The sequence below is a fragment of the Cordyceps fumosorosea genome (genome assembly GCF_001636725.1).
Source record: "Cordyceps fumosorosea ARSEF 2679 chromosome Unknown scaffold_18, whole genome shotgun sequence".
NCBI lineage: Eukaryota > Fungi > Ascomycota > Sordariomycetes > Hypocreales > Cordycipitaceae > Cordyceps > Cordyceps fumosorosea.
This window is the reverse complement of record NW_017387318.1, coordinates 150,233-173,603: the sequence shown is the minus strand read 5'-3', so window position 1 is coordinate 173,603 and position 23,371 is coordinate 150,233. Positions and strand designations below refer to the sequence as shown.

The 23,371-nt window shown below is 54.6% G+C and overlaps 7 protein-coding genes across 7 annotated transcripts; 5 read left to right on the top strand and 2 right to left on the bottom strand.

Moving 5' to 3' along the window:
• Positions 1–1,582: 1,582 nt before the first annotated feature.
• On the top strand, positions 1,583–1,970 carry ISF_06731 (hypothetical protein; the record flags this gene model as incomplete). The annotated part of the gene is made up of 2 exons (XM_018850335.1): positions 1,583–1,714; positions 1,791–1,970. 2 exons carry the CDS (start codon positions 1,583–1,585, stop codon positions 1,968–1,970), a joined length of 312 nt encoding a protein of 103 aa, XP_018702375.1.
• A 3,322-nt stretch (positions 1,971–5,292) lies between these two features.
• On the top strand, positions 5,293–6,353 carry ISF_06730 (hypothetical protein; the record flags this gene model as incomplete). The annotated part of the gene is made up of 2 exons (XM_018850334.1): positions 5,293–6,116; positions 6,191–6,353. The coding sequence occupies 2 exons, from the start codon at positions 5,293–5,295 to the stop codon at positions 6,351–6,353; spliced, it is 987 nt and encodes a 328-aa protein (XP_018702374.1).
• A 403-nt stretch (positions 6,354–6,756) lies between these two features.
• On the top strand, positions 6,757–7,796 carry ISF_06729 (hypothetical protein; the record flags this gene model as incomplete). Its single annotated transcript, XM_018850333.1, has 2 exons — positions 6,757–7,561; positions 7,750–7,796. 2 exons carry the CDS (start codon positions 6,757–6,759, stop codon positions 7,794–7,796), a joined length of 852 nt encoding a protein of 283 aa, XP_018702373.1.
• Positions 7,797–9,009: 1,213 nt separating this feature from the next.
• On the top strand, positions 9,010–11,058 carry ISF_06728 (T-complex protein 1 subunit gamma; the record flags this gene model as incomplete). The annotated part of the gene is made up of 6 exons (XM_018850332.1): positions 9,010–9,034; positions 9,188–9,257; positions 9,349–9,557; positions 9,616–10,206; positions 10,259–10,896; positions 10,963–11,058. The coding sequence occupies 6 exons, from the start codon at positions 9,010–9,012 to the stop codon at positions 11,056–11,058; spliced, it is 1,629 nt and encodes a 542-aa protein (XP_018702372.1).
• Positions 11,059–11,351: 293 nt separating this feature from the next.
• On the bottom strand, positions 11,352–11,948 carry ISF_06727 (DUF1168 domain protein; the record flags this gene model as incomplete). The annotated part of the gene is made up of 1 exon (XM_018850331.1): positions 11,352–11,948. The coding sequence occupies one exon, from the start codon at positions 11,946–11,948 to the stop codon at positions 11,352–11,354; it is 597 nt and encodes a 198-aa protein (XP_018702371.1).
• Positions 11,949–13,173: 1,225 nt separating this feature from the next.
• ISF_06726 (Phosphoglycerate mutase) lies at positions 13,174–14,890 on the top strand (the record flags this gene model as incomplete). Its single annotated transcript, XM_018850330.1, has 2 exons — positions 13,174–13,228; positions 13,296–14,890. 2 exons carry the CDS (start codon positions 13,174–13,176, stop codon positions 14,888–14,890), a joined length of 1,650 nt encoding a protein of 549 aa, XP_018702370.1.
• A 679-nt stretch (positions 14,891–15,569) lies between these two features.
• Positions 15,570–22,260, bottom strand: ISF_06725 (autoinducer 2 sensor kinase/phosphatase luxQ; the record flags this gene model as incomplete). Its single annotated transcript, XM_018850329.1, has 3 exons — positions 15,570–15,791; positions 15,843–21,625; positions 21,810–22,260. The coding sequence occupies 3 exons, from the start codon at positions 22,258–22,260 to the stop codon at positions 15,570–15,572; spliced, it is 6,456 nt and encodes a 2,151-aa protein (XP_018702369.1).
• Between the last annotated feature and the right edge of the window lie 1,111 nt (positions 22,261–23,371).

Sequence of the window (23,371 nt, the reverse complement as noted above, 5' to 3'; positions counted from 1 at the left end):
AAGGAGATCAGGCTGCGGCCTGTCAATTGCATCACAGTGCTTACATACATAGCAACGTTTCTCAGCTCCCCTGCTAGCGTCACGTGTCAGGCCGCATGCTGACGACGCGGCGGTACGTTGCACAAAAAATAGTCACTGCTTTTACAAGGCTTTCGTCGTCCGTTTTTCTCTCCTGTCTTGCAGATATCAATGCCGGCTGTGCACTACCCGTTGAAAGTTGTTTAACCACGACACATAGCTCTTGTACCAGCACAGCATTGCCCGATTCGCTTATCGCCTAGGCGGGCACTACAGCACTTGGCACCATCAGCCAGCGAGCCATCCCCCCTTCAGAGCTCGCCCTACCGCGTTACCGGATCCACCCAGCCCCGTCGTTAGCACGCTGGCCAAGATCTGTCAGCCAGGGGAAATAAGCCCAGGAAATAAGCTAATTAGCTTAGGAGATCAGACGTTTAGTCAAATACAACCTCAAAAAGAAGAAGTCTCAGCGGAAATCTCCAAGCAACAATACATGTCCTGGAGGTTTTTTTTTTTTGGAAAGGTATCGATGGAGTGACTCTATGCGTCACGGCTAGCCTGGTCGTGCATGGTCCGCTAGCAAGATTCCATCCTACAGCCCGATGCCGTGCAGGTCGGGACGTGGGCGCGGAAAAAAAAGCAGATATATGCCGGAAGAAAATCATGAAAATAACATGACCTCCAAAAACGCGAAAATAAACGAAGAAGGCACCGTTGCCGAGACTGCAGCCAGCCACCCATTACGCTAACAGTAAGTTCCCCAAGCAGCTTCACCGAGCGTCATGCATCGGCCCTCAATTCCGCACCATAATGCCTTTCTTTGATGTCATTGTCAGGGAATGTGCTGACACACTGCATTATGGCTGAAAGTTTTACGTCAACAGATTGTGCGCCAGGAGCAAACGAGCAACACGGCACGGGGCTTACCGCCGCCCTTCGGATCCATATCCGACGGCCCGAGACGTTCCCAAACGCGGGGTGAGACCGACCGATGTCATAATGCAAGGTCAGCTACAGCCTGATCAATTCTCTGTTTGATGACATGTGTGTTGTGTGATGGTGGAACGTTGCTCATTACTCTGTTAGGAATGAGAGAGCAATGACATTGAACGAGAAGGGAAGGTTGATGTCCTGGCGAGGAGCTATGATCAGAAAGACAGTATGAGTTCAAATTGACATTTGAAATAATTCTATAATGTAAAGAAAGGGCGACCTCGTTAATATCCATTGCCACTGGCCAGAGACCGGATCCAGCTGATGCCTCGCAATAAGGAGACAGACTCTGCCATGGCATCTCAAGCCTAGCACAACAGCTCCTAGCCACGCATGTTTTGACACTACAACCTATTCTATCGAAGGATTCAACTTACAAGAAGTCCCTGTGAGACATGCTGCAAGCCACACCGAAATGACTGAGGTTGAGCCTGATTTCCTTGTGATTTGCTACAACATGAGTCCGTCAGCTACCGGATCAAAGTATAAAGCCACAACATTGCCCGTCACATTTTGAGAATAACAAAGCAACAGCATCTTCTTCTTCAAATTCAAATCAAGAGCGCGCAAAATGATGACAAACTTCATTGCAGTAGCTACCCTGGTCTTTGCCGCCATCTCCGGTGTTGCGGCGAGCCCCTCTGACCTCCCCATGGGTGTCGAAGTCACCGAACGCGATGGCATGACCTTTGTCCGCGAAGTCGTACGTCAATCTACCAAAAATTCACTCCCCAATTTTGAAAGCAGGGGCGCGAGGAAACTAAAGTGATTGTTTCAAGGCACACGAGCAGCTCGGCGTGGAGAAGCGATGCCGCGAGTGCGTCCACCTCGGCGGCCGCTGCACCATCGGCGACGGGAGCTGCTACGCCCGCGAGCATGGCAGCTGCACCTGGTGCGGAAATAACTGCAAGTCCATCTGCGTACCCGACGGGGAGACCTGCCAGCAGTGGTGCCTCTGAGAAGGCATACGGCACAGTCAAGGTCGTGGTCCCGGTACCAGGGCCTGCTGGAAGTGCCTATGGGCTGCTGCGCTTATATGGAGACGCAGACGAATTGTGTAAATACAATATGCAATATGAACAGTCTTTTCTACAAATTGATATATGAACCTCGTTGGATTCCTCGTTTGTGATGTATGTATTGTCATGACGGCAACATGTCTATGCCATGTCCCATGTCAGAGGCAGCGTAGCAGCAGCCAACCCACGCCCTGGACGATTTTCATGGTTATGTTGTTGCGTACAAACAAGCCTCCAAAGTTGAGGCTGACAGCATCCAAGCGCTGAGGCGGAACAAATTCGAAGGGCTGCAGTGGGGTAGCGACGTCCCTGACTTCTTCGCCGAGTCCGGCACGCTGACACTTTCAGCTGGGGATACGATCACAACCGTCGTCTCAGACAGCGGGCGTTGGAAAGGAAATATTCTTTCTCCCCTTGGATTCACATGCGCGGAATTTAACCCACTCAGGCTCTGCACAGACAGTTTTGACGTGATCAAGGATAAAAAACATCAAGGTGGTTTTTTCGAGAGGCGGAGGCCAATCTCACAGCCCCGGTATCGGTACGATTTTTTTTTTTTTCAACCGAGATGAATGATGATACGAGCAAGACCGTGATTCACGCTCAGCCAGTCCGAATCCATGTAGTCAACAACCCCCCGTACGCATTGATCAATGAATGTCCTGCGACGAGAGAACCTGAAGCCGTCGAGCCTCGCGGCCCACCAACTGTTCACTGCGCTGCGCAGGCCCTGTGTTTCAACATTTTATCCATACACGTACAACACGGGCTCCGTTCATGATGGAGACGAATTTCTCCATAGAAGAGAGTCAAAGACGCACCATCGTAACCAATCGCGGAATCACCCGGCTCTTTTTCTTGCATCGCTTTTCCCGAGCCGCATTGTTGTCTTGCGTGAACCCCGGCCCTGGCGGAGGATGGTGAGAGAGTGGCCACGATGTTACAAACACCGCTCCATTAAGCTCAGGCGGTGTCGTGGAAACTGGTCTCATGAAATGGAGCGGGTGAGGCCCACGTTCTATTCTGCGGGAGGATAAATACGGAGTACGGATACTAGGTACGGATCCCGAGTTATGAATAGGTGTAAAAGATGATCCCTGGAGGCGGCGAATGCACCGCCGCCTAAGACTTGTTTGTGAATTCCGCTTTTTTCACCTAGGATTGGGCGTTTGTTCGGAATGTTCAACCCAATTTTTTAATTATCACCTTTTTCATTTAATATCATCCTAATATATTTGTCGTATAGTATTAATAAAAGCTTTCGATTTATTTTCCGGTCCTAGGTGTGCCGTCTGTAAAACTCTTTCGACACCCCAGACTAATGCAGTCTTCATAAAACTTGCACCATGAGGATTTATGCTTGCCAAGCAATCCGTTCTGCCTCAGGCAACAGAACATCTACCTGCTCAACATTAAATCCACCGAATTGATTTGGATACAACCTCACCCTGGCCCAACTGAGTCCGGTCACGGCGACTCGAATCTCGACCGAGCGGAATTGTGTATGCATGCATGCATGCGTACGCCGACATCCAATCCCCAGAAAGCGCTTAACCTGCCCGGACAAAAACAAAGAAGAAAACCAGCGCAGGCTCTCCATCTCTCTGCTTCGATCCCTTCCAATTCGTCCTCTCCATGCATCGAAACATTTTCGACAAGACGCTCTCGTTTCCGCAGTAGTGTCGGAGGCTTTGCTTTTTTGCCCACCTTACACCCACGATCCTTGGCAAGCATCCTCCCGCATGTCTCAGGTGCCAAGAACCTCCTCACCAAAAAAGCAACCACCACAACTACGATCCGCGGGGGTTCTCGCCGCTCGGATCCTTTCCTGGCGTGACTTTGTTGAAAAAAAGGAATATACATGTTTATTGACTTCACTTTTGACCTATCGGTATTTTTGACACCTGCCATTGGACGAAAAGTCCCGTGCTTCGTGCTTTTGCCGTCATTCGTAGCCCCTCTAAGCGAACCGTCTGTCCACGTCACGATGCCGCTCCAGGCCCAGCGTTGGCGCCCAATCCAGACAGGCGGTGCTGCTTCTACTTCGCGCTCTCCCGTTGTCCCTCTTCCTCGGCATTGGATCAGAAACAAGAAATGTCTGTTGAGCCCGGATCAGCCAATTCTCGCCTGATTCTCGCGGCACGCTAGCCATTGGCTGAACGTGCCACGGTTTTGGGCACCCGAAGGCAAGACGAGATGAGACATTCTCAGTAGCTCATGCACTTCAATGCCTTTTCGGCAGAAAGTCCTTAAATTTATGAAAAGAAAATGAAGAAATAAATAGGGACAAAATAAAAAGTCTTCTGCAGACGATTTGGTCTCGGCAGCGGTGCTTCATTGGCTAGCCTGAGGTCGCTGGTTTCTTTGGGCCTTTATGCGGGGTGCGGCGGGCCTTGAAACGTGTACACGGAGCGATGGGGACGTCTTCTTTACGGGATGCGCAGGGGCTCGGTAATTGTCTTAGTGCTTCTAGAACGCAGCATGAACCTCCAACGTGCGCGACGTGGCATCCAAAGGATGGGGGCATCGCTTGGGAGGGAGGTGCACACTGAAGTGAGTATAGGGTAAGTCCTGATATGAGAACTGACGCGCTTCAGAGGCCGATCTGAGCTGAGCGATGGGCGTGACAGGCACAATCAGGTCCTTCTTCCTCTTTACGCTAATTCAAGAAGCTACGAGCAACGCTGAAGTTAGTTGAACGTTTTCTCGCTGCGTAAACGTGATGTCCTCAGGCACATACTATCAGGCGGGTGCAAGACGCGTTCGAAAGCTTGGAAGGTTCCAGCAAGGAAGAGATGACGATGACATTCAGACCGGTTGAACGCGAACCAACCCTTTACTTTTGGAAGAGGAATATTTTTCAACACTGTCTGTATCGCGGATGCCTGTTGCCGTGCAAAGCAACGCAGGCGATTGGCTACAACCTGCTACCTACCGTGACTTTGGCTTCAAGAATAGCACAAGCGTGAAGTGTATCACCAACTTCCCGAACGTTGGGGAATAAACCGAAAGTTTACTAAATGGAAGCTCAGGTATATCAAAGAGAGCCTGCCCCAAACGAAGAAGGATGTCGCCCACGCATATTCATCGATTCTGTTTGTATTGCCAGCTGTCAGCTGCCACTCGTTTTCACCACATTCACGTTTGCTGCTTTCCTGCAAATCAGCTGCAGGATCTGATCCTCCTTCATCCATCTAAACAGCGGATCAATTACTTCTCTCCTTTCGTCAACGCGACTTCTCTCTGTTGAGCCTCCGTCCTTATGGCCGAAGGATCGCTCGATAGCCTGGAAAGCGAGGCGGGAAACAAATCCCCGGCCACCAAAAAGCAGCCGTTCTCAACCCAACTGCCCCCAAGGGAGCAGGATTCTCTACCAAATCAACTGGAAATGAAGCAACGGAAGCCTCTGCCGAAGTGTCGGGCCCCTCTCCGCGGCTCCCAATTCTGTCCTCCGCAAGGTTTCGAGAACCGGGTTACCAAGCGGAAATCTCCCTTCCGCCACTTCCAAATCTGTCCTCCTCCGGGCTTCGAGCACCTGGCTGCTAAAGGCAAATCTCCTCTCCGTCGCTCCCAGCTCTGTCCTCCGCCAGGATTCAAGTCTCGGGCTGCTAAGCAGCCATCTCCTCTCCGTTTCTCCCAAATATGTCCTCCGCCAGGATTCGAGCACCGAGATACTGAGCAAAACTCTCTTCCCAACCGCTCCCAAACCTGTTCCCCGCCAGGACTTGAGGACCGGGCTACCGAGCAAAAGATTCCCATCAAGGCCATGCTGGATAAGCTCGGAGGCAAACTAAACTCTACCTCCACCACGAAGCCGTGCAGGCCCATTTCTGTGGGGGAGATACTACTGCAGGGCGTGGCAATGGATCTTGGCAGACGCCTCCGAGAGAATCCTGAGGAATTCGATCGCCTGTTTCCCCTGGAGCTAGCCGGCCCTGAGGTGGACAACGTCACGATGAAGAACGTATCGGACTGTTTGCCCAAGCCAGAGAAACTGGCGAATGATTTCGGCTACAAGACTCCCCGAGACCCCGAAGAAGAGGAGGAGGAATGGTACATGAGCTTGGAAAATGGAACGCGCCGCACGTGAGTTGCAACGTCTCTCAACGCAGCACGTGATTGTGCGAGACCTCCCAGCGATGCTAACGCAGACAATGCAGGGTAGATCAAAGCCAGAGACTGCAGTCCCTGCTGGGGCTTGCTGACGGCCCTCAACTGAAGTTCGAAAAGCTCCCCGATACAGATTTGCGTTCGTTGAAACCACGCTGCTACGACACGCCAACAGCGGGCTACAAACTGTCGTCCCCGTCACACGAGCTGTGAAGTGGAAAGCATAGGAATCATGGAAGTTGAGGATGAGTTCAAGTATTGTAGGATAATTAAATGGCTGGAAAGGGACTCTCTTGGACTCATGTTGGTGGACCAGAATGTTGTGAATTATTTGCGGACTGAAACAAGTCCCAAGCGGGTGATGAAGAAGTTACTCTTCCATTGATGTATAAAATAGTCTGGCTACGATAGAAAGGCAGCTACAATGGAAGTTTTGTTTTGGGTAGATCAATGTTGACCACACCTTCCTTGTCCCATTTCGCACCCTTTCAGTGTAGGCACATAAACAGACGGAGCCAGTCCATCCCAAGAATGTGGTATCCCCGTCCATAGATGCTTTGAACAGCATTTGAGTCTCAATCTATTCTTTCCGTTCCAGGACACCCATATCGATATCATGGCCGAAGAGACAATCCACAGCGCACCCGACACTGCCAAGTGTCCCGACTCCGCCTACGGCTCGCCCGATCTCTCTGAGTACGAATCCGCTCCTGGATCCTACTACGGTCCTGACTCCTCCTCATCCGCCAGCTCCTCTTCCTCCGGTCCTTCGTCCTCGACCGCCTCTACCTGCCGGCCCTCGTCCTGCGGCGGCAGCGTCAACTTCCTCTTACTCGCCGACCCCAGCACCGCCGAGTATATGCCCCTCCGCAAAACCGTGTCCGCCGCCGTCGCCTGGCACGCCGAGCTCTGCCTCGACGTCACCGACCTGCCCGCCCTGCTCTCCCGCGGCCTCTTCTGGACCGTGCGCGACATCGACCCGACCAAGAACTACTTTTCCTCGACGCCCCAGGAGCCCGCGAGGCCCCGCGGACCAGCATGTCTCGGGTTCCCGCACTTTCGCCACTACGAGCTCGTCGACGGGACGGGCGATGGCGACGGGGAGGAGGGGTCGATGCCGCTGTGGCGCGGGACGTTGAGGGTGCACGCGCGGACCGTCCGCACGCTACGCGAGTTTAGGCCGGGCCGGCTGACGCTGGACAACGTGCGGTTCGCGGCGGCGAAGGATCGACAGGGACGATGGGTGTACAGGTTTGACAGCGAGAACAATGACGCCTGCTTCAGCGCCATCACGGACGACGCGCCGTTGCTGGGGTGGTGGCCGTGGCCGAAGGCTAAGGGCTCGCGAGGGGCGATGTCGAAGAATGATGCTGAAGGTGTGGGAAAGGGAGCTGATGATGTAGAAACGGTGGTTGATGGCGGTTCGTGATGCAAAACCCGGATACCGCGGCCGGAGCGTTTGGGGAGGCAGGTGGCGTTGGGCGTCGGGAGAGCGTGCTCTGGGAAATAGCATACAGCGCATTGGACTAGATCATTTTGTTGCCTTATTTCTAAATTGAAGCGTAAACTACATTTTTTGCAGCAAATTCATTTTGGTTTCCAAGTATAGGTGCGTTACACGACAGACGCGTTCGTATCGTCGGCGGCAACATGTAGTTGTCCCCTATTCGGTATCTTGCCTTTCTTAGCTATCTTGGGTATCTTAGGCATCTCGCATCTTGCCTATCTCGTGTCTCTTCCTTTCGTAGGGATAGGTCAAATACTTAATAGGGGACAAATACATGTTGCCACTCACTGTACGAGACTGATGGTGGCCAACTTACAGATCGCGGGTGCACGTCACTCCGTAACTCGTCACCTACCCATCGTTGAACCAAACTGATGGGAATCGGCACTAAACTCGTGGAGGTATTATTGATGTTGGTTGCTTACGAGCAAGTAGGGCACATATGCATCCCTCCGCAACGCTACGCCTCGGCCCAGCCTTTTCCGAGATGGAATAGGCCGGTGGTATCGGCCATGTGGCAGCGGGTCAGACGGGGGAAGAAGTATCCGGCGAGCGGAGGTGAGCTGATAGCGCACCAAGTAGATTATTGAAGGCTGAAGACGAGTGTGAGATATCGGCTGAACAGGATGCCCTTTTGGGCATCACGCGACAACCTAGTTACTGGAGCGGGCTAGGGGCTGAGGTAATCCCCGATGCGATGGCGTTTTTGAGGGATGAACGGGCATGGGATGGCTGAGACCAAACAAAAAGAAGCAAGCAAGACACATCAGAGAAAAGAGGGAATGATAGAAAGGAAGACAGCTTATTAGACTAGCGGGTGTTGCAGCTACCGATAGACGGGGGATCGGTGATTGATGCTGGAGAGTTCTTATCACGGAGGCGGTCATGGTGTTTCTTGTCGAGATCTCAAGTACCTGTGCGGCTTGCTTACGTGCGAAGATACCTGTTGTTTCGACGTGGGCGAGGGGACCCCAATTATTCTATGGGTCGGAGCGGACAAACAGCCAATGGCGGTAGGCTGGTGCGCCGCCCCAACAGCCCTGACAAGATGGAAGCTGCTGGATCTGGGCTGACTGCCATGTACCTCGCGTCCAGCTCGCCCACCAAAACCGCACCAAAGGAGCTGCCGCTGGGTACCTCGCATCAGCACCGCCTTAGCAAAGTTTCGTGATGCGGCCCACCCCAACTTTCAATCCGCCTTCTCCTGCAAAACCACCCCTCCACGAACCTGTCACAACCGTCTCCCTATCTCTTGCATCCTTCTTCACCCTCCTCCTCGTTGTCGTGTGTTGTTGGGCCCCGACGTATTCTTTGCTTCCTGAAAATCTCCATCCACCGCCAAAGAAAGCAACACCGCCCAACATGCAAGCTCCTGTTGTGGTTATGAGTACGTGCCCACCAAAAATTATCCTTTTTTTGCGAGCTGCCCCCCGCGCCCGCCTCCACCGGTATCAGCTTTGCTGCCTGCGCCGCCCTTTTCGCAGCGTATCGCACCCGGACAATTGAGACGGCAATAATACTGACAGTTTGACCTCTGCAGACACCAATGCCGGTGGTGACAGGCAGACCGGAAGAAGAGCTCAGCTCTCCAACATCGCCGCCGCCAAGACGTACGTGTCGACGATCTTCGCACACTGCACCGCCACTTCGCCGAACCCGCCAACCTCTGGCCAACATTGCTAACAAGGAACTGCTATATAGAGTTGCCGACATTATTCGATCATGTCTCGGTCCCAAGGCCATGCTTAAGATGCTGCTCGACCCCATGGGCGGCATCGTCCTCACCAACGACGGCCACGCTATCCTCCGCGAGATCGAGGTCTCCCACCCGGCCGCCAAGAGCATGATTGAGCTCAGCCGCACACAAGACGAGGAAGTCGGCGACGGCACCACGACCGTCATTATCCTCGGTATGCAGCTCGTCCTCCACGTTGCCCCGCGCTCCGTCCCATACTGACAAAATCCAAGCTGGTGAAATCCTGGCCCAGGCCCTCCCCCAGCTTGAGCGCAACATCCACCCCGTCGTCATCATTTCCGCCTTTAAGCGCGCCCTCCAAGACGCCCTCGAAATCGTTGAGGAAATCTCGACCCCGATCGACGTCCACGACGACGCTGCCATGGCCAAGCTCATTTCCTCGTCCATCGGCACCAAGTTTGTCAGCCGCTGGATGGACCAGATGTGCGACCTCGCGCTCAAGGCCGTTCGCACCGTCGCCTGGGAGGCCGGCAACGGCACCACTGAGGTCGACGTCAAGCGCTATGCGCGCATCGAAAAGGTTCCCGGTGGCGAGATTGAGGACAGCCAGGTCCTAGACGGCCTGATGCTCAACAAGGATATCACACACCCCAAGATGCGCCGGCGCATTGAGAACCCCCGCATCGTTCTCCTCGACTGCCCTCTCGAGTACAAGAAGGGCGAGTCCCAGACCAACATTGAAATCACCAAGGAGGACGACTGGAACCGCATTCTGCAGATTGAGGAGGAGCAGATCAAGGCCATCTGCGATGCCATCATTGCCGTCAAGCCGGATCTCGTCATTACTGAGAAGGGTGTTTCTGGTGCGTATCAAAATGCCCCAAGTTGCACTAACCACACTAACACCGTAATCAGACCTCGCCCAGCACTACTTCATGAAGGCCAACATCACAGCTCTCCGCAGAGTCCGCAAGACGGACAACAACAGAATAGCCCGTGCTACCGGTGCCACCATTGTCAACCGCGTCGAGGACCTTGTCGACTCGGATGTCGGCACAAAGTGTGGTCTTTTCGAGATTGAGAAGATCGGCGACGAGTACTTTACCTTCTTGACCAAGTGCAAGGACCCCAAGGCCTGCACCGTCCTTCTCCGCGGCCCATCCAAGGACGTACTTAACGAGATTGAACGCAACCTCCAGGACGCCATGGGCGTTGCCCGCAACGTCATGTTCCACCCCCGCCTCTCGCCCGGCGGCGGTGCCACCGAGATGGCCGTCTCTGTGCGTCTGAACCAGCGCGCCAAGGCGATTGAGGGTGTCCAGCAGTGGCCGTACAAAGCGGTTGCTGATGCGCTCGAAGTCATTCCCAGAACCCTTGTCCAGAACGCCGGCAAGAGCCCGGTCCGCGTGCTGACGGACCTGCGTGCCAAGCAAGCCGATGGCAAGAGCTCGTGGGGCGTCAACGGCGACAGCGGTTCGATAGTGGACATGAAGGAGTATGGCGTGTGGGAGCCCCAGGCCATCAAGCTGCAGAGCATTAAGACTGCCGTCGAGGTAAGATTGAATGACATTGGGATGGGATGTGTATGAGAACGAGTATGAGCTAACAGGTACTACTAGGCTGCTTGCTTGCTTTTGAGAGTCGACGACATTTGCAGCGCCAAGAAGCTGCAAGGCGGTGCTCCCGGAGTTGGTGGCGGTGGTGGTGACGAGTAAATTCCCATGTCAGGCCCAGGAAGAGATGAGGGACGGAATTCAGAAAGATGAGTGAAGGAATATAGAAAAAAGGGACCATGGCATGATGACGAGATTCATCAGTGAGGAGGAGATTAGATAAACGTGGGTAAGATACCCGGATACTACTTGTACGAAACAAAGGCAGGGTTATATTGACGAATACACGTCTACTGAAAAGACATGGAGATGCATGCTTCACAGATGCGAGTGACTGACGTGGGGTGCATGGGTATCACTGTATATACAAATCTATCTCGTTTTGGTTTTCATGGCTAATCCTCGTCGTGGATGACGAGGCCCGGTTCCGCCGCTGCTGCTCCTGCCGTACCATTCTTGCCCTCCTCCGCATCTTCCTCCTCCCTTTCCCGACCCGCCACCACGTTCGTCGGCTTGACCCCTCCTCCTGCACTCCCCCTCGCGCTGCCCCCCGTCTTGCCCTTGCCCGCCTTTCGCGCCCTCATCTTCTCCCTCTTGTCCCTGTTCCGCCTCGTCCTCTCCTCGTCCCTCCTCTCCCTGCCCTCCCGGTCGCGCTCAAACGCCTCCTGCTCGCGCTCCCGCCGCACGTCCTCGTCCATCGCCCGCAGCCGCTCGTACTCGCGCCGGCGCGCCGCCTTGTACACGTGGAACTCGCCCGAGCCCGCGCCCGCCGAGGAGCCCTGCACGTTGGCGACGATCTCCGGCGGTCGGCTGTGCGCGTGCGTCGGGCGGCCGCCGCCGCCAGGGAGGCGGATGTCGCGGTCGGGCTTGGCGAAGAGCGCGGAGACGGAGGCGGCGTGTGCGGAGGAAGGGCTGAGCGCGCGGCGCTTGGTGGGACGGTGGGAGCGGGGGTCGGCGGAGGTGGGGATGGATTCGGGGATCTCGGCAGACATTGTCGTCGTTGTGTGCGCACGCGCGTGTGTGCGGTGCGGATGTGGGCTGGAGTTGGGGTCGCTGGGTTGTTGGCAAGGAGGGGAGAGTTTTTTGCGACGGCTAGGCAGATGAGCAGAAGACGAGCGATTGCGCGCGCGGAAGTGGTTGGAGTGCGGTGAGTCGGCTGCGAAATAAGAGGAATGTCTTTGGTAGTTCTTTAATTGTAGATGGAAAAGAGGAGAAGGGGGTGACAGTGATTGACAACGGAAAGATTTGTGAAGCTGCAAGTGGTGGCGTTGAAGTTGGAGGATTTGGACGCTGTTAAAATGGTTGCAGCTTGTTACCTGAGTGCTTACATAATATCCACAGTTCGAGGACTCATAGTGACCTGCTTGTTGTGAAAGCCCAGGCATGAACTTGGTGCTAGTATCAGAGGTCTTTGGGGCAAAATCTAAGGGGATAAAATTTATCATGACATGGTCTTTTTTGACATTTTTTCTTCTTCGATGAGCAAGTGACCACAGTGCTTGTTGCGGTGAGAACATGGGCTCCGACTGGTGTAAGTAACAAAGCATCGATCGAGAAGCATGTACATGTCGTAGTTGCTCAGCATTCGGTGAGGAAAATTCGAATCTTGCCTGTTCTTTTTCGCATTTGAAAAAAAGAATGATTAACCTAAATTCTATCTCAACTTGGGTTATGCGACTGCTATTTTCGGCTACACATTCACACAGTGCCGTCCTAGAGAAGAGACGGCGTACAAGGTTGCCACCGTACCGGTTATTTCCTTGAGAAGCATTCACCAGACTGGACAGACTCGACCATTTCATGACATCCATCCACCTACCCAGATGCAACCTCACAATTCAGGATCAGCTTGTCCACCGATTAGCGAGAGTTAGCCGCCTGCTTAATTGCTAGTGGCGCCGGGTGTCGCAACCTTGGGGGCTGGTTGCTGTGGTTGGCTGTAGCCTTGCCCCCACCGTGGAGTTTTGACATGCGACACACTGACGGACTCGACTGATCGACCCGGACCTTTTCTTCTTCTTTTTCATTCATGCCGTGAGATTGCGCCATTGCCCGTTTTATCTCATATTATCAACAGCATCCCTATATCGAGCCTGATCTTCTCTTGTTTTTCAAAATCACATATTACACTCTCCGAAACCGCCGACACTTTGACAACACCCTCCGTCCTACCTACCGTTAACCCATCCATCGCCACCATCATACAGGCTGCCCAACATGGCCAAGCCCAGACTCATCATCCTCATCCGCCACGCCCAGTCCGAGGGAAACAGTAACCACTCCCCTTTCCTTGTCCAATGCAATCTCCCATTGCCATCACGCTAACCACCTCCCTCCAGAAAATAGAGACATTCACCAGGCCGTCCCCGACCACCGCGTCAAGCTCACCGCCGACGGCTGGAACCAAGCCTACGACGCCGGCCGCCGACTGCGTGCCCTCCTCCGCCCCGATGACAAAGTCCAGTTCTTCACCTCACCCTACCGCCGCACACGTGATACCACAGAGGGCATCCTGACAACGCTCACCTCCGACGATGTCGACTCCGGCCCGTCCCCGTTCCGCCGCGCCGCCATCAAGGTCTACGAGGAACCCCGGCTTCGCGAGCAGGACTTTGGCAACTTCCAGCCCTGCAGCGCCGAGATGGAGCGCATGTGGCAGGAACGTGCCGACTACGGCCACTTCTTCTACCGCATCCCCAACGGCGAGAGCGCCGCCGACGCCTACGACCGCGTCAGCGGCTTCAACGAGAGCCTCTGGCGCCAGTTCGGCGAGGACGACTTCGCCAGCGTCTGCGTCCTCGTCACCCACGGCCTCATGTCCCGCGTCTTCCTCATGAAGTGGTACCACTTCACCGTCGAGTACTTTGAGGACCTGCGCAACATCGACCACTGCGAGTTCCTCGTCATGCGCAGGCAGGACAACGGCAAGTACAACCTCGAGACGAAGCTGCGCACCTGGTCCGAGCTTAAGCGGGAGCGCGCGGCCCTCAAGGAGAAGGAGCGGGAGAAGGAAAGGGGAAAAGTCGGCGGCACGGCGGCGGCGGCTGACGGGACACCGGCTAAGGACGAGGTCAAGCTCCAGCGCAACAAGACGTTTGTCGTCACCCGCCGATGGGGTGGCTGCCCGGATGGCTGCAACCACACGAGCAAGTATCTTAAGCGGCAGGACCTCGAGTCGCTGCGCCAAAATGACATTGAGCAGGCGGCCCAGTCGTCCCGCAAGGCCGCTAACAACGGCAGCAACGGCCACCACCACCACCGTCACCGGCCGCGACCCGCCATCAGCTCCGACGACGAAGATGACGATCACGGCGCCACCCCATCATCCAGCACCACTGCCAGCCCCGATAGGAAGAAGCAGCAGCCGCCACCCGTACATGTCTCTCGCGCCACTACCACCACCGCTGCCGAAGAGGCCGACGACGACGGTACCACGGTGGCTCCCTCTGAGCAGCAGCCCACGTTAAAGTCCCCGCCGTTTGTGCACCTCGGGCGCGACTTTGGCGGCAGCTACTCCGGGCACGCCTCCGTCGCCGACTCCGACAGCGACAAGCCCGACGACGAAGCCGGCGGCCTGCACCGCCGCCGTCGCCGCGGCAGCATCCTCAACTCCGTCGAGGCCCGCCTGCTGCAGTCCACCATCAACAGCCACCACCACCACCACCACCATCACACCCGGCAGCTCTCCACGGGGAGCAGCGTCGCCAGCCCCGGCATCGGCCCGTTCGCTAATAGGCTGGGCGATGCGCCGCCGCTGAGCGACTCTGAATCCGGCGACGGCGGCGTGGCAGAGAAGAAAAACAAGCAGGACAAGCAGAAGGAGGAGGAGGAGGTGGTGGTGGTGGTGATGAGGGGCGGCAAGGAAGATGCCGAGGATGGGGATCTCGAGGCCGCGGAGCAGGCGGATCGGAGTATCCAGGGAAGCGTGTACTAAAACACCTGCCCGCCGGAAAAAAAGGTGATGAGATGTGTCTTGATGCCCACGACTGTCTTGATACCCACGACGATATGCATATAAATAAATAGTCAGCGAGCGAAAGGCGAGAAAAGTTAAGATTATGACCACTTTCATTTCTTTTGTTTTTATTTTATGACTCAGCTCAAGTTTAGCAGCGCAAATCAAGTCTCGGTTTCCGATCAAGTTGCGTTTTCACGCACAGGTGTTGTCAAAACCGTACGGTAAGGAATGTGTAATGCGTAACGCTGGTATTGATAGACGAAGGGTAGAAATGTTCAAGCACAATTGTAACGCTGGTATTGTAAAATAAGCACCCAAAGTCTATAAAAGTACATTGCTTCATCCATTCGAACCGTCCCAACTCAGCAAGTTTCCTTTCTTGATTTCATCCCCTCGCAAAGGCCATGATTGTAGCAGAAAGAGAAATAAAAAAAGAACAAGAAAAAAGAGGGGGAAACAGTATCAATAATGTCCCAAACCCCCATCAAGAAAGAGAAAACCGCTATGATCCTGCGCAGTAAGGATATCAGGTATCAAATCAAGCAAAACTCCCAGCATTCGCCCTTTTCTTTATCCCAGTCTTTTTAATACCCTTCCCCTCATCTATATATACATTCGAACTCTTCGTCCACTGCTTGTTTCGTCAACTATTTGGTTAAGAGAAGTATTTCACCATGGCCTTGCTAAGGCTGATAAAGTCGACCGGCTTCGTCACATAGTCACTGAACCCGGCCGCCGTGCACTTATCAAAGACAACCGACATGACGTTGGCTGACAGTGCAATGATTGGCAGCCGGTCAAAGCCATTCCTGGCTTCCCACTCACGAATGTCACGGCATGTCTCGTAGCCATCCTTGTGCGGCATTTGAATGTCGCACTGATCTCTGTTAGCATCCTCCGTAAAGAACGGGCAATTCATTGTACTCACAAGGATCAACGAGTAATAGTTGTGAGGCTTGTTAAACACAAGCTCTGTGCATTCAACACCGTCTTCGGCAATCTCCACCTCGACGCCAATCTTTTCCAGATACTTTGTTAGAACCTTTTGGTTGATCTTATTGTCTTCCACGACCAACACCTTGTAGCCCTTGTGGCCCATTCGCATTGACATTTCCGTATAGCTCGCCTTCTGCCTCTCAACAAGCTGCTGTGCGGTGGATCGGTTCCAGTCTGTGCTCAGGTCTCGTCGTTTGTCCGGATCAAAGATAACAGCGAAGCGCGATGGCTTCACAGGCTTGTAGATAAAGGTGACTGAGTTGCTCTCTAGTGTTTGCTCCGTCGGGGTGCCCGTGGCTGCCTTCATCACGGCCGTGCGTTGCAACGAGTCCGACAGAATCACAATGACCGTCTTCTCCAGCTTCTGCAAGGTTGTGACCTCTGCTAAAAATGCGAGGATAGCTTCTGCAGAGCCCAGATTGATAACAATATGGCTAAAAGTGACGGGATCATTGCCGCCAATCAAGTCGTGCGCCTCGTCAATAGTGGGAATGGCAGTGATTTCATGCGGCACATCCTTGGGCAATGTCATTTCAATGTGTTGCACAGTGGCTTCGCGACTGTGGTGTTGAGGGCAGATAACGAGAATTGAGTAGACCGGAGGTGGCGCAATGCCGGTCGGTCGTGGTCGCCCAACATGATCAGGGGTTGCCGTTCGCCCAAGGGAGTCGCGACCGGGAATCTCCAACCGCATCTGGCTCAAATCATGGCCGCTGGCCTTTGCGGCCTCGCTGAACCGAGCAAGACCAGGGTTCACACCAACAAGAGGACCAGACGCCTGCGAAGACGCAGCTGTTCTCGAGAGACCGCTCATGCGAGGGCTGCTGCTGCGGGCCAAAAGCGACCCTGACGCAGCCTCACTGGGGCTTGCTTCATCGGTGCTGCGACGTTTCAGCGTAGCAGAGAGCTGTGGGGATCCTCTAAGTCCACCCTCAGACTCCTGACGTGAAAAGGTGGAAATGGTCGAGCCGGGGCTTTGAGGGAGATTCGGTTGGTCGTGAGCTGTCGGCAGGTTGAACCGCGCGGTAAATGTAAACGTAGACCCTTCGCCAGGGGCGGCTGTGCCCTCTAGCTTGCCTCCATGCAGTTCAACAAGTTGCCTCGAAATGACGAGGCCCAATCCGCTACCGCCATGTTGTCGAGTGCTGCTCCCATCAATCTGGCTAAAAGGCTTGAAAATTAATTCTGCTTCCTTCTTAGTGAATCCCCGCCCAGTATCAGTAATCGAGAACTCGAGCATGATCTCATGCTCGCCCATCGGTTCACTGGTATCGGTATAGATTTTGCAGCGGCTAAAGACCTCGCCGGTGTCGGTAAACTTTATGGCGTTGCCCACAACGTTGAGAAGAACCTGTCGAATGCGGATTTTGTCGCCCTTAACCCACAATGGTACATCCGCTTCAACGAGATAGTTAAGCTCCAGGCCTTTTCCAATAGCCATGGTGGACACAAGCTCGTTGACGTCTTCCATTATTGATCGCGCTCGGAACCATTCAAAATTGAGCTTCATCATACCAGCATCGGCCTTGGACAAGTCGAGAATGTCATTAATAATCATGATGAGACTATTGGCACTGGTCTGTATGGTGGTTGTGTAATCGCGCTGTTCCTCGTCCAACGTGGTGTCTTGCAAGAAGCTGGCCATGCCCGATATGCCGATCAGTGGTGTTCGAATTTCGTGGGACATGTTGCTGAGAAATCTGCCCTTGGACTCCATAGCTTCTTTGAGCTTTGCCTCGAGGAGCTTGTGATCATTAATGTCTGTCGCCGATCCAAAGTAAGAGCTGGCGCCCCGACCGAAATCAATCGTGTCAATTTCGACGCAACGGATAAGATGCCAGCGGTAATCTCCATTTTTGGATCGTAATCGCAGCTCCGTGGTGTACGAGACTCGGCCGTTGGTGTCTGTGCCGATTCTAACGATGCCCTTCTTGGCAAGCTCAGCCAGATCCGCTGTTGGCATTTCATAGGTAGAGCTAGTAACCGTACTCTTGTGCCCGAATCGGACGGACCTTGACCCGGAGTCGCTTCCTCTTCTGGCGGCTCTCTGCGAAAGCGTTGCATCAGAACAAGGCCGAGTAATGGGGATGCGACACTTGGCCAAGTCTTCAGGATGCACAAAGTCCATAAACCCTAGTCCCAGAGCGTCCTCGAAGCTCTGTCCCGTATAGGAGAGCCACTGCTCATTCGCAAACGTAACGCCGTCATCCTCCGTCGCCGTGAAAATAATCTGCGGAATGAGATTTGCCAGTAACCTGTGCTTGGCTTCGGAGGCTTCAATCTCTTCCTGGCGTGCGGCCTTGAGCTCGGCAATGTGCTGGTCATGAATGTCCATATATGAGCCGAGGAATTGCATGATGACCCCTCTCTTGTCCTTGGAGGCGACGGCCCGGGCATAGAACCATCTGTATGCGCCATCAAAACGTTTGATGCGCACTGTCCGCGAGAATTGGTCCCCCGTTCGCAGGGAGTGACCCCAGTCCTTAAGGTACTCGTCACGGTCATCAGGGTGAAGACTCTTCCATGGGTCGGCAGCAAGACTGTTGACAGTCTGTCCACGATATGACAAATAACGGCTATTCACCCAGACGATTTCGCCGGTTTGTGGCAGGGAAACAAAGACGTGAGCAGGTAGGGAGTCCAGAATGAGACTCTTGAGTCGGTCAGAGGGCGGCGGCATGTCGCCCGCTGCCGCGGAAACAGCCGACATGCTGCGTGATTGCCCCGGCGCGAGGGGTGTGGGTGACGGTCGGCTCATCAAGCTAGAGCTCGGCGGTAGAGATTGAAAAGTCGAGGCGAAATCGGCGCCATAGCTATGGAGCATGGTATGTGGGTGGTTTTGGGGGCGTTGATGCTGCGATACATGCCTCTCAGCTTCGATCTTCTCATCGAGGCTATTAGTCGGTGCCTCCCCAAGTTCAAAGACCGGCTCGGCGCTGCTCGCTGAGCGAGACTTTCTATGCTGCACTGGAATACCTTCCCCAGGTTTCTCAAGAGGCGTTTCATCCTCTTCCATGGTGCCATACAGGACGCTGCTGCCAGGGAGCCGTGAGGATCTCTTGTCACCTGGCGAAATCTCGACAGAGCTAGATTTGGATCTTTGAACTCCTGAATTAATGGCCTCTGGTCTGCCCGCCAGCGTCGATTTACTGTTGAAGTAGCTGTCTCCGCCTGACAGAGCCGCAGGACTTGGGATTGGCTGGCGTTTCCAGCCAGGTGTGCCGATCGGAGAGCCGGCAGCACTCTTTGAGACGGCAGAGTAGTCGCTGGGGCTAGTAATGCTTCCGGCGGTTGATCGTAATTGGATAATGTCAGCTGAAGCCAGCGCAGCGGTGCTCTCATACGATCGCCCATAGGGCGCAACGGCACCAAAGCCTGTGGTGGGAGGGCGCCGTCTTTGAATCCCTGCGAGCTCTGTCTCGAGATTTGTATAGTGGCGAGCTAGAGAAAATGAGGTAGCCATGTGAGGTGACAGGTGCTCCAACGACTTGCGCAAGTTCGGTGGGTATGGCGTAACCGTGCTCAATAGGGACAGAATTGCAATCGGCGCTGGCTTATTCTTCTTGGAGTCAGTTGCAAGACTTGGCGGACTCTCGGGTCTTTGGCCATGCAACCTCTGTTCCATATTGGTAGCGTCGAGTTTGAATGGTCGCGTTTGCCTTGACTGCAGAACGTGAGTAAGCGGAATGTGGAGGACAGTCCATGAGTTATCTAAGCCAATGGCTTCCGGTGGGCGCATATCGGTATAGTCGGCAGCCCCAGTAGCTGGGTCAAAGGAGCCCTCATCAACAATGGCCTCGGCGAAGAAAGGGTTCTCAGCGGTGTCGGAGCGAATGGCGGGCGAGGGGGCGGGTGACTGCGCCCAAGGGGACGCCGCAACCTGTTCGTATTCTTCATATCTGGGAGTAGCAACCTGAGTTTGCTCATCGTCGCGGGCGACGCAATCAATGGTGGCAGGCTGCTTACCTTTGGCGGCGGGTTTGGTCGAGGCGGTAGGTAAGATTGAGGATAGACTAGTTAGAGATTCGGACGAGTTTATCTTGGCCTTTTTGAGCGAGTCGGCAGCAGCCATTTTGGAGGCGTCCATCTCCCGATTATTTGGAAGAAGGTATGGATACGACCTTGTTAGAGTGACGGGGCCACCTCGTTCTAGGACTCTGACAACACCAGCGTGATCGAGAAGCGGATCAGCCTCAAAGTCCAGGGCTTGGAGGACAGAGTGAACTCTGCCTTGACCTTCGTAGCGTGCCAGGAACGGAATTTCCCAGCTAGGAATGGCGGAGCCCTCTTGAGCTTGAGAGTCATGCTCCTCAAGCTTGGTTCTGTCAAGGCGGGTGCCAGAACGCAACACTCTTGAGGGAACCGGGGCCGAGGTCTTGCTTCGCGACAAATGGTTAGGTCGACGCGGTGTCGTTGGCATTGGGTCCTTTTTCTCTTCGTAGCTGGTGAAAGAATGACGACTATGCAGGCCAGGGCGAACGGGTGACGCCTCTGCGGGCGAGGCGAGGTCGTCGAGCGAAGGTAGAGCATCCGCAGCCTCAGCATTGCTGCTTTGGACGGCGCTACTGCCTTTGGCCATGTAACCGAGACTGAGCTCGTCTTCTTGGTGTTCATTGTAAGTGGCTTTTTGACCCCAAGGGACATTTTCTAAATCTGCGGCATCGGCAGGCACAGACAGGGTCACGCGCTCAGCCTGGAAGACATCTCTCATTATTTGAATAACGGTATTCCACCATGCGTCCAAGCCCGGCTCCGAAGAGAGAAGGAGAGATAGATTGTAGAGATCCGGGCTAGGAAAGTCGATGCTTTCGGGCATGTGAGTCGCGCCAGGGTTGAAAGAAAAGGCAGATGCGGGAGTCGAGGTTTCGGAGAGAACGCGCTCCAAGACTGCCCGAGGTTCGTGTTGGGGAATGGCGATGTTGATGCGAGATGCGGGGTTGGCAGTGTTGACGAAGGGTTGGCTGGGACTGAAAGCGGTTGGAGTAGTGGCCATCCTGGGAAACGGGTAGGAAGGTGTGCGGGCGAGAATGGCAGGCGTCATGGCGCCACGGACGGTATTGCCGGACTCTGTAGACGAGGTGTTGAGATTGGAGGAGGCCCACGGCGGAGAAGGCGATGGCTCCTCTTGGATGGGGACGACAGTACGGATTTTGTCGACGGTGGGCGTGGCGGGTACCAAGCCTCTAACTTGATGCTCACGGCGCTCCAAGTCACGAGCCAGCTTTTCTCGATACTCGTTGAGTTGAAGCTGAGGCGGGGAGACTGAGGCGGCCAAGGGAGGGCCGTCGACGGCGACGTCGCCTTCAAAGGCGCCGTCCGTGTCGGCAACGGCGATCGTGTCTGCGGGATCGGGGGAGTCGGCTGCAGCTGCATTGGCCTGGCGGCCATCGCGAGCATTAATGGCCATGGCGCGCGCAGCAGCCTCGGTGGCGGCCGAGAGAGGGTAGCTGGAGCGTCGGGAGGGCATCGTGGACGAGTCAGGGCCATGCGCAGGGGCACTCGGGGCACCGTTAACGCTCATTTGTCCATGTCTCGACAGGCCGGTGGGCAGCGGAAGACTGGCCGTTTGCGAGCAGCCCGTTGAAGGAGTGAGGGGGGTGCCGAGCGAGGTGTCGCGGCCGGCGTGTCGAGTGGCAGGACCGGAGGGCGGGTTTCGGTTGAGGGAAGCGGCGCGCGGTTGAAGCAGGATGTCGGCAGGTGGTGGTAGTCGCAACGCTGAGCCGATTTAATCGAGCTATTCTGCGAGACAGAGCTTGGCACAAGATGAGGCGAAGAGTCCCGGAAGGGAGACCGGTGATGGTCGAGCAAGTGCAGCCGTTGGAGAAGAAGGCGGTGGTGGCTGCTGCTTGGCGTTGCTAACTAGTCAAGGGAGCCGGTTAGGGTAGCGCGTGGGCGAGACCCCAAGCAGCAGCGCCGGAGCCGGTGGGGTGAGATGTTGGGGTATACAGGAAGCTGACTGAATGCACGGCCTTGCTGGCGGAAATGGGAGGGCAAAGGCCGGTGGAGGGAGAGGCGAGCGAGGGAAGGGTTGACGTGGCTTTGGTGAGAAGCTGGTTTGGTGAGAGTAAAACGGGTGTGTCGTGGTTTGGAACGGTCGTGGGCAAAGTGGAGCTTGGTGAGGTCTGAGGTCGTGGTCGGCAGGTGATGACGAGTAAGGTGAGAGCGGAGGGAGGGCCGGGCAGAACGGAGGGAGGATCAGTCAAAGACAAAGGCAAGAATGAAGGAGCAGATGGCAGATGGGAGATGGGAGACAGATGTGGATTGTAGGTTTGGATTGTGTGGATTGGGATGGGATGGGATAGGCAAACGGGCAGAGCAACCAACCGTACTGCAGCCGTTGGAGGTAGCATTGGAGTAGGAGTGTTTTTTTTTGGGTGTATTGGGAGCAGGTATTTACTCTTACTGGTCAAGTAAATAGTGAGGTTGGCTGTGCGCTAATAAAGTGGAGGTGGAGAGAAGAATGTCTACCAGTACCAACGCTAACAGCACCTACATAGGTACATAGGTGCCTACCTGTTTTACTACCTAACTTCGTAGTACTGCAAAGTATGTACCTCGTAAGAATAGAGCCAACGCGTTGCCAATCTCCGGGACCTCTGTCATAGGCATCACATTGCCTCGTCCCCTATCCCCCCGTATTCTTTTCACCTCAATTACTGCTCCCTTGGCATCTGAAAAATTCCAGCCTACTCTTCCTCCCCCTGTCGTCCCTCTCAGATTTTTTCTCCTCTTCCCCCCCCCCTGCAAGCCACGACGGTGGTGCCAGTGGGGTCAAGCTGGAATTATGACCAGCACCCTGCTGCAGCGCGTGCCCATGACGTAGGTACCTCGAGAAGCTGCGACATGCTTCAGCCACTTGCACAGCGCCTCGTCGTCGACGCCTCCGCAACGCCTCACCTCACCTTGCAGCCTTTTTTCTGGTCGAAAACGGCCGCTATTTTGTTGAAATTAGCCAACTATGTAACTAGTTTAAAATTTACCTGGTACCCGGATTCTGTACCGAGAATTTAGCTCACATTTCGTCTCAAATACATCTATATTTTTCCACGCCACGAGGCCTGCCTGTCTCTCTCATCCCCGCGAATCCCTTTTTTTTTCCTTTTCTAAGTTTTCCTCACTTTTTTTTTTGTGATTTCATCATCAGCCTTGTTCCTGCATTGTCTCGGTCGCCAACTGTCCACCGCAACTCTTCTAAATTGCGCTTACCAAAGCCTGATTTGATCAGACACACATTGTCATATTCTGCATGTTGGCGTTTTCTCTCTCGACTATATCTTCCTCTTCTGGCCATCCGTATAGTCTGCCTCACCTGACTCGTCTCGAAACGGATACGATCTATCCAGTTCTTACCCTTTAGTCCTCCCTATCCCCCCCTCTCCGATCATCCGTATCTCAACGTGCTCAACGTCATACGACAACGTCATCGCCATCTCAGGCAGTTCCGGCCCCTCGGAATTACCC